This window comes from Helobdella robusta (genome assembly GCF_000326865.2).
Source record: "Helobdella robusta unplaced genomic scaffold HELROscaffold_7, whole genome shotgun sequence".
NCBI classification, from domain to species: Eukaryota; Metazoa; Annelida; class Clitellata; order Rhynchobdellida; family Glossiphoniidae; genus Helobdella; species Helobdella robusta.
In genome coordinates, this window is record NW_008705398.1 from 1,078,923 (window position 1) to 1,089,230 (window position 10,308).

At 33.6% G+C, this 10,308-nt stretch overlaps 1 protein-coding gene across 1 annotated transcript; it reads right to left on the reverse strand.

Annotated features, from left to right (window-relative positions):
• Window positions 1-1,077: 1,077 nt before the first annotated feature.
• HELRODRAFT_108064 (hypothetical protein) lies at window positions 1,078-10,308 on the reverse strand. The gene is made up of 13 exons (XM_009030715.1): window positions 10,149-10,308; window positions 9,978-10,008; window positions 9,200-9,472; window positions 8,901-9,094; window positions 8,257-8,561; window positions 7,740-7,941; window positions 7,452-7,596; window positions 7,211-7,314; window positions 3,649-3,855; window positions 2,971-3,225; window positions 2,644-2,847; window positions 2,237-2,455; window positions 1,078-1,841 (listed from the first exon to the last, which is right to left on the reverse strand). The coding sequence occupies exons 2-13, from the start codon at window positions 9,982-9,984 to the stop codon at window positions 1,614-1,616; spliced, it is 2,343 nt and encodes a 780-aa protein (XP_009028963.1). The 5' UTR covers window positions 9,985-10,008; window positions 10,149-10,308; the 3' UTR covers window positions 1,078-1,613.

The following is a 10,308-nucleotide window of genomic DNA, read 5'->3' on the forward strand; positions in this document are numbered from 1 at the left end:
AATGCAACACTATACGTATATATATATATATATATATATATATATATATATATATATATATATGGTGACGTTATCTGTTGCGCGCCAATGTTAGTTTTGCTATATAAGAAAATAATTTTTCGACCAAACGAATATACATGCGAAATAGAAAAATATTATTACTCAAAATACAAATACATATATATATATACATACATATATGTATATAAGGTATTTTATAGCCCAAATATAGTCAGAGGTTGAAGACATAATACACAAGGTACAACGAAATATACGATACCATAAACTTGTTTTATTCAGTAAAGACAAACATCTTTTGTAAAATAGTAGAGGCGAGTAAAAATAATTAAATAGTAATAATAAAAACAATTAAATAATAATAATGATAATGAGCGACGAACTGGATGTAGATCCAAACATAGAATTAAAAATAGGTTTGATTTGGTTCTATGGTTTGACAGCTGGAAGAAAATTTAAAAAAAAAAAGAATCATTAACATGAACATGGGAGAGCAGCTTTAATAGAAGAAAAATGGAAAAAATTTGTTAAAAACATAATAAACGAACGAGTTAAAAACTGGATGAACGAACGAACGAGCAAAAGATTTTTAAAAAAGAAAATAAATTTGAGATAATATATGTTGTCAATAATTTAACTTACGTAACCGAATAAAGTAGACGTTAATTAAGTAACGGTAATAAAAATATTAATGAGAGTGGACATAATTCACAGATAAATTGTTCAACTGTTTTAATGTTACTGGATGACTGACTGAACTTTACCTGCTTGCTGCTGATCTACACACACACACACACACACACACACACACACACACACACACACACACACACACACACACACACACACACTAGTATTCGTAATAGAAGAATAAAAAGACATGGAGCTGTAAACACTGTCTTAAAATAACAACTTGCATACACATACATGTAAGAAGCACACGCACACACTCACCCAAACTAAAATATTCACTAGAGATAAAACAATAAAGTAAAAAAACATCATCATCAATTATAAAAAATATAAATAAACAAGCACAAAGTATGAGAATATTTTAGTACACACACACACACACACACACACACACACACACACACAAAATAAGTATAATATCGACTATATTAATTAAAAGTTTTTTTGATTTAATTGCTAATAAATAAAACACATTATAGTATAAAATAGACTGACTGACACACACACACACACACACGTAGGCATAGAAGCATAATTCATAAGTATTAAGTAAAATTTACTGCTACAGACTGATACAGTGTGTGGTCTATTTTGATTAATTTAGTATACTCTTTCTGATAACATCAGTAATAATAATATTAACGATAATTAGTATATATAATAATTATCGTTATTATTATGTCCTAATTATTATTACATAAACCAAAGCATTATTGTGCGAGTCGTTAAAAATTTGAGAAAAAAAATCGTTAAGATAGCAATTAATTTCAATCTTTCAATAAGCCATTTAAACTAATTAAACAATCAATTAAACAATCAATCAATCATTTCAACTAATCAACCAATCCTATTAATCAATCAAACAATCAATCAATCAATCGATCGGTCGATTAATTAATTAATTAATTTAGTAGATAGTTGAAGGTGTTCATATCCAGCATCCTATGATGCTGCTGCTGTTGTTGATGCTGCTGCTGTAGCTGCAGCTGCTGCGACTCGAAAGCGTTACCACCACTACTACTACTGCTGCTGCCGTTGATGATGTTATTGCTGTTGTTGATCTTACCAGGAGTAGATGGATTCATCATCATCGTCATTGGATTGTTGCCATTGTTTCCATTGCCAGACCACTGCAGATAAGTAGATACGTCATCAGGTGTGAGTGATTGGAAATAATTGTGGGAATATATAAATTGCATTTTATCATAATAATAATAATAATAATATTAATAATAATAATAATAATGATAATAGTAAAATAATAATATTAAATTACAATAATAATATTAAAACAATAACAATATTATAAAGAACAATACAAAAGACAGAAACCAACAAAACAACGTGAAAAATGATTGTTCAATATAATAATTATCATTATTATATTGAAAAATTCACCACAACACATTTTACTAACATTACTACTCCAATTAGTATTATTACTTCCATTGCTGCTGTTACCGTTACTATTAATGCTATTATTGCTGCTATTGATGCTATGCATCCTGTGTTGATGCTGCTGTAATTGATGATGTGAATGAATATGTTGTTGTTGTTGTTGCTGCTGCTGTGGAACGATTGTATGCTGCTGCTGTTGTTGGAGATGCATGTGTGGCTGTTGTGGTTGTTGGACGTGGATGTGTGGCTGCTGCTGTTGTAGCGGCGGCGGTTGCGGCTGGACATTCAGTTCGCAGAGCACGCCATGAGCCATACGTTGAATGTTCTCATTTGGGTAGTAGAGAAGCTGTTTGTTAAATGGTTGATGTTGGAGATTGGTTTAAGGTGGTTATGTTATATTCATTGTTATTAATCTTTACAAGAAATGAAATGACACTTTTAAACGAATAAATTTATAACCTTGACAATACAAAACAGTTCCTAAAGAAAACAAAATTTCATCTTAAAGTAAAAAGAGACCACTATGACGACTACCTGTGTGAGGATGGGCATGATGTTTTCGATCGATCGAATGACAGTCCTGTTGTTGACCTCCCTGGACATGATATGTAGCGTCCCAATGGCCCCCTCCAGCACCTCCTCCATCTTCACACCATCCACGTACACTGGTGGGTGGCTGACAGCACTGCTGCTGCTGCTGCTACTACTGTTGCTTCCCTGCACTCCCATTCCTCCGGCCTGTTAGTTCATTTCAACCGATATTGTTCATTTAGTTGTTCATCAGAAGATGTATATACGAGGGCACAACAGAGTACAATTGCAGTGAATCAAAATAAATTAAAAATTTTTAATTCAACACACCCTTTGTATATCCTGATGAGCCCTGGCCAGAATCTGCGCAATTTTCGGAATGGCCCCGTGTTCTCTGAGAGGGGTCTGATTGGCCGGTGCCAGGGCGAGATTTCTAATGAGCCCCATAATGGCCTTCATGAGAGGCCAGCGGCTCGGCGGCTGAAGGAGTTTGATAAGAAGTGGCAGACCGTTGAACAAGCGCACAGAGTTCTGGGCCATCTCAGCCTCTGGGTGTCGACTTGTCAAGTGACGGAGGGCACATATCTATTGGGTGGTTTGTGGTGAAAATAACATGTCCGTGTATTCACCAACATTCACTCATATTACGTGTCTATATTTGTATACATGCTACATAAACATCTGACTTCAGTTATAAATTCAGCAGTGGAAGGTTTTAAATCAAAGACAGATTAATTTTAATCAAAGAAAGTAGACAAACAAGCAGCTACTTGCAGGTTGAAATAGAACTGATTTTAAGACCCCCTTTGATGTAATTAACACAATAAAAGATGAAAAGAGCAAACTATTTAAAAGTAAACTTCTGCTAATGGAAAGAAATGTAAACGCAAAACTTTCCATAAAAGATAGAAAAATTAAAACACTAACTCCAAGTTCCAAAAAAAAAACAAAAAAAAAATCACAAAACACTTGACAATCAATTATCGTAAACCAAGAAAGAACACCAACCGTGGGTTCAGTTATGTCCTCTCTATCCCCAGCCTGCACGAGGGTCCTGATGAGCGTCTCGATACCCCCTGCCCGGCAGACGACCATCTTGTTCGTCTGGTTGTTGCAAGTTAAGTTGGACAGGATGCCCGCCACACAGGTCACGATGTTTGCGTCGTTGGCCGCCAGCATCTGCACCAAGACTTGCAGGAGAGGTTCCAGATTCTCCTGAATGAGTGATTCATTGAGTAAGCTATTAGGCAAAACCATTAGGAATGTTATTTTTTTGGCTATTAGGCAATGAAAATTAATTAAAACTATTGAAAAATAATAAATTAGTAATATCAAATAGCATACAATATAATATATATATGTAATATATATAATATATAGATATACATGATGAAAATCATAAAATAACATTAAGAAATGTTCTAATGTAATTTATGATTAATGACAGTTTGTGTGTGTGTGTGTCTGTGTGCGCGTTCACCAATAGATCAAATGAAAGCATGCATAAATACTCCACAAATTTATTAAGCATGAAATAAAACTTTCATTGAATACACTCACATTCAAACACACACATCCACACACACACATCCACACACACACAAACACGCGCGCGTTTTATAAAAACACATTTATTAAACACACATACACATATATACATAAACCATAGCTAAGACAGACGATCAACATCCAATTAGACAAAACTTAATGTAGATAATTGTGATGACCCAGCAAGCACCTATTCAGGATAACATAACAACAACAACAATAATAAGAAGAATGTCTAAGACATGTCAATAAAGTGACTTGTCAAACACTTGAATGATTGTCATTACTATTAAACAAACAATCAATCAAACCATCAATCAAACCATCAATCAGTTAGACAATTGGTCATTTAAATCGTAATCAAAATTATTGGAAGTTAAAAAATAATAATAATAATAGTAAAAACTGTGATAGCAATTAAATAAGTATTATTACTGGTTTACCTGCCTAATTGTATAAAAGAGTTATTAATGATTAATTAAAATGACCATCCTACAAAGCCAATAAACTAATTAGTAAAACAGAGTTAATAAACAAATACATACTTGACTACTGGAGAATCATCATTATAAAGACTACAAACTATGATGATAACCATCATCATCACCATCATTAACATCAGCATAATCGTCATTAATCACAACCAATCACACACACACACACACACACACACACACACACACACACACACACACACACACACACACACACACACACACACACACACACACACACATATAATCTAATACACATAAACAAACACAATCATTTGCAATACATATATGGGCATAATCTATGATTGACATAAACAAATAAATTAATAAATAAGCCATAAATGCTAAGAATACTAATAATAACAATAAAGAAAAAAATAATAAATAGAAAGAATGAATGAATGAGAAGAAGGTAATAACCCAAAAAAAGAGTTAAATTTGAAACAGAAACCTACCTCAAATAGATAATGTTTTAAATTTTAAAATGCTGATATAAATGATAAGAATGATTGCCATGGGTTCTCAAACAAACTCAACTAGGCATCACATACACACATGCACATACACACGCGCACACACACCTTGCACTTGAAGATTATTATTATATACATTATGATTAAGGCATAATAGAAGAAACTTGAAAAACAAACAAATAAATAAATAAATGAGTGATGATTCATCACAACATCGTCATATGTTTAACAACCTCAGCCATTATAAATCACCACCATAATAATATTTTATCACCATAGCAAACATCATCCTCATCATTATCCATTACATTTTCATACTCACCTAACCACTCACTAATGATACTACAAACTAAATCATCTGGAACATCATCCTTGCAATGACATAATTAGCACCATTATCATTCTACCAATTAACTCCACCATCATCATGATTGTCAGAATCTCCTAATCATCTCACTCACTCACTCACTCGCTCGCTCACTCACTCACTCACACAATTATGATCATACACATCTTGACATACATCTTCATGATTACATTAATTAAGGAAAAAACAGAGTTCATCGAACTTGTGGATCAAACTTGTGGATAAAAACGTAAATCAATAAAAAAGCATATACAATCTATCTTGCAAGCAGAAAGGTTTGAAACAACAGAACTAACAGAATAAAACATATCTTTAACAGTACTAACAACATACAATGTGTGCTATATACAACTATAATGTTTCTTCTGTCTAATTGTGCTTACGTGTGTACGTATGTATGAATGTATGTTGGTATGTATGCATGCGTTTACATATATATTTATATATGTGTGTGTGCAAATAATATCAAAAGAGACATAGATAGATTACTTAATCTTTATAAAGTCATTCATCCATCTATCCATCCATCCATTCTTTCTTTCTTTCACTGTTTCATCAACGCACTCATTCATTCCTTCTTTTGATTAATTCATTCATAGAAATACACAACTGAAGCAAGCCTAATTATAATAAAAACAACTGTGCTTAAATTGTACATTTAAAAAAATTTTCTGGAGTGAACAATAAAAAAAATAACACAGAGCTGATGATGATGATAGCAATAACAACAATAGAAACAACAACATCAACAACAACATCAACAACAACAATAAAACAGTAGAAATGGAATATGCCATATCTAAAATGGGTAGAAAGATAATGTGTGTAATATAAATCAGGCAAGCATTAGCACCATCAAAAAGACATACACTAAATAATTAACTTCATAGCCCATACAAACATACATACAAGAATACATACATACACGCATTTGCAAATTTAATGTGCGTAGGCATGTTTGTATGCATGTGTATGTGTGCATGTTGTATGAATGTATATTATGTATGTACATATGGTGAATGTATGCCTGTGAATGTATGTAAATTTGTATAGGTATGTACAATAACAATGATTATGATGTGTAAAAATGAATGTTAAAAGCCATAAAATGTATCTTGGATCAGCAAGAAGAATTACTGAACTGTGTTCATTAAAAAAAAAAAAAATTTCACTTTTATAACTTTTATAATAAAATATACCACACACACACACACACACACCGACACACACGATCATTAAAGATATCTACTACAATTGTACAAAACAGCTTTATAAATTTCCAATCCACAATTATTTCTCATCTATATTAAAACATATTTCATAAACAGAACAGAACCTGTTGTATTATACAAGAGTGTAAATATAGTACAGCCAACCACACAAACACATTAAAAACTATAGGCAGGGTGTGAATGAGATGGTACATTGATGGGATGGATATATTTCTAGCAAACATCATCTCTAGTTGTTTTAATAGTTGCTGTACTATGGCATTCAAGAAATGAAACTAATAAGCAAGTTAACAAACAAAATAAAACCAACTCAAACAATCAAACGTACATAAAAATTTGACAAAGTGGCATTAAAAAAAGCATACAAAATACAAAACATTTATACCAACCAAAATATACAAACCAAAAAACAAGTGAACAGACAAACCAACACAAACAATATAATACAAAACATACAGCATGAGTAGCAGTATCTGACAGATTCCTGAGTGTCCACAGGCAATTTTGAACCAACCTCTGACTAGGATGACACAAATGCATGGCCAAGGCTGACATACCACCTGAAGATTATTTCATTGGTTATGATGGTGGCATATTTAAACATAGAAACACACACACACACACACACACACACACACACATATATATATATATATATATATATACAGACACACACACAACACGCACAAACACATACCAGCAGCAATGATAGCAGGTTTGTTCTGTGGGCAGACTGACAGAACTTTAAGAACTCGTGATGTGGTCCAGAGAAGTTTCTCGTAAGAGTATGAGTGCATGATCTTCACTAACTCTGTCGGACCATTACTCGACAAGATGATTAACTGTAAATGTCAATCAACATTGGAGATTACAATTATGGTCTTACAATAATCACAAATTATAACTATTTATTCAATCAATAAATCAATATTTATTAGCTATAACAAATGATTTCAACTATCGATTAATCTGGAAGAAGACTTACTTTGCTTTCTTGATTTCCGTAAGCAAGCAGTTGCAAGCAGTCAGTAGTGATGGCCAGGAATTTGATGTTGGTACTCTGGAGTAGGGCAATCATCTTCTGGAGGCCCCCGGCCATACGAACCGCCATCTTGGATCCCTCCTGATGCAGCAGCAGGTTGTGCAGGGTGGTTATCGCGTAGAAAAGTACCGACTCTACATTAGAGCTGTCAGTCGGAAATACATATCATCTTATTATCTTCAAATAATCTGGTTTAAAACTCTGTTAAGACCCTCCATAAATATTTTTCCCAAGCTTATACATTGAAACCAATTTCTCATAACTTCTCGCGCTATCGTCCACATAATTTTTAATAACACTCAAATGAATTAACCACAAGTAAACCACAACACAAACACAACACAAAATTACAATTACATTACAACATTACACACCTTTCACAATGCTTGAGTGGATTTAGAACATTTATTTGCAAATTAAATATCTGGAAAAAAAAAGCTGGAATGTTAAACACACTAACCTGAGTAACTTGACAAGAGAAGGAATTCCTCCAGACTGAAAAATAGCCAGGAGTCCCTGTCTATGGTGTGAAAGATTATGAAGTGTGCCAGCGAGGTACCTCATTGTCTCAGTATCGGCCGTCGTGTTTATGCCATTAATTAGGGATTTGACCATCAGTGGTGAGTTGATTATGGCATGTCTACTGGCTTCCTTCTTTGACAGCTGATGCACCATCATGGCTGCCTGGCCGACAACCACATGATCCTCGCCATTCAGGAGATTCGCAAGTTCAGGGATGGCAGTCTGTGCCATGTCGGAGACGTCCTGTGCAACAGCATCAAAGGGCATTATAAGTACTTATCCATAGCCTCTATCTTAAAATTTAATGACGCAGAAGAGTGAAAATCTAAGATATTTTAACATTAGGTGTGAACAATTTCAGAGCAAAACTGATCATTAAATGTTACAATCTCGTTATAAAACTCAGCACGGAGTGATCATTGGTGCGTGAGCATCATTCAGAACAAAGTGAAAGCAGCCAGCTTACAAAAGTCTCAGTACAAATCGGAAATACAGCAAATATTTCATTCATGCAGAACTATTGAACTACACCAGCTTATACTCCAGCAATCACAAATTTTAAAAGTAAGCAAGAAAACAAACTTGATAGTTGACCAGATTGGCAACAGCCTCTCTCAACATCTGAGATGGCTCAGAAAGCCATTCGCCATCCATGGTGGGGTCCGGGTGCATCATGTTGCTAGGTGGGCAGATTCCCTCTGCACCCATCTGATCAAAATAACCCGGAGGTGGGTTGGCCTGCGACAGAGGCATGCCGCACTGGATGCCTTGGATTTCTAAAAAAAAGAAAGATTCAAATTTTTGAGAATCAAATTTATAAAACTGTTTAATAGCTGAAAAAATGAGTAAGATAATTACAAAAATTAATCTGAAAAACTTACCATCAACCTGAGGCTGTCCATAAACAGGAGGAACACTGAAATCATCGAATGTGTATAGCTGCGACTGCTGAGAAGACATGTTATCACCAATAGTCGCTCCGTCGATCCCTAACTTACTGCTGAGAGATGGGGTCTGAGTACCTGCAGCTGAGTGAATGCCAGAGTCAGCCATATATTGGTTTTGCTGCCACAACAATGTCTGCTGAGTGCTATCCATGGCTGGGGGCATTTCTCCCAGGTTTATAAAATTCTGGTGGCCTGGTGATGGTGGGACTGCAAAATCATTTGAAAGAAAAAATATTATATTATCATATGAAATTATTGATAGCATGCCCTATTCCCTGCATTTATGTGTCTCTCCCTCTTTAAAATGAGATGAGAATGGCTTATAAATTTACACATGATAGCTTAACTAACCCAGGTTTGGCGACTGAGTTGAGCTGAGTCTCAATCTCTTATTTATAAGTTCAGCGCCATTTGATGTTAGCCAAATGGAAGAGAAAAATATAATTTAATCAAGAAAAGCTAAAGAAAACAACATAAAATTAGGATAATAAGCATTTTTAATTTTAAAATGTTCCTTTAGAATTAAAGATTAATAATTCTAAAAAAAACTAGATAAACCTGAAACATACATACACCAATCATATAAGCCAAAAAGTATATAATTAACCAATAAATTTCTTAAATTGACTTTTATTTTAGTTAAACTGGAACTGAGAGGCTTGATGAAATTAAAAAGTAACCAAGAAAAGTATTGGAAATTGAATAAACTAACTATTCATGGTTCTTGATTCGTCCAAATCAATCTGAATAAGTAAATGAGGTCAAATAAATTAAAATAATTTAAAAAGCCATTTCCCTAATTTTAGAGGCACCCAGGCGACGCCATTTTAAATTTTGGAACAAGAATCAAAAAAATCGTTTTATAAAAAATAAAAGTTTTTACCGGTGAGAGAAAAATCGAAACTATTGACTTTCGACTTTTTAAGAGACAAAATTTTCAAAATTTGTCCAAATAAAATTTTAATCGAAAAGCGAAAAACTATCCCAGAAAGTGATTTAATTTTAAAATTCAGGGTTCACTCACTATTATTGTTCTTTAATAT

Bases quoted from the DNA above. Each gene is read 5' to 3' on its own strand.
- HELRODRAFT_108064 (XM_009030715.1), bottom strand. The intron at 7,597-7,739 runs GTAAGTCTTCTT...TGACATTTACAG, and splicing joins ACGGAAATCAAGAAAGCAAA to TTAATCATCTTGTCGAGTAA. The intron at 2,456-2,643 runs GTAGTCGTCATA...TTTAACAAACAG, and splicing joins TCATGCCCATCCTCACACAG to CTTCTCTACTACCCAAATGA.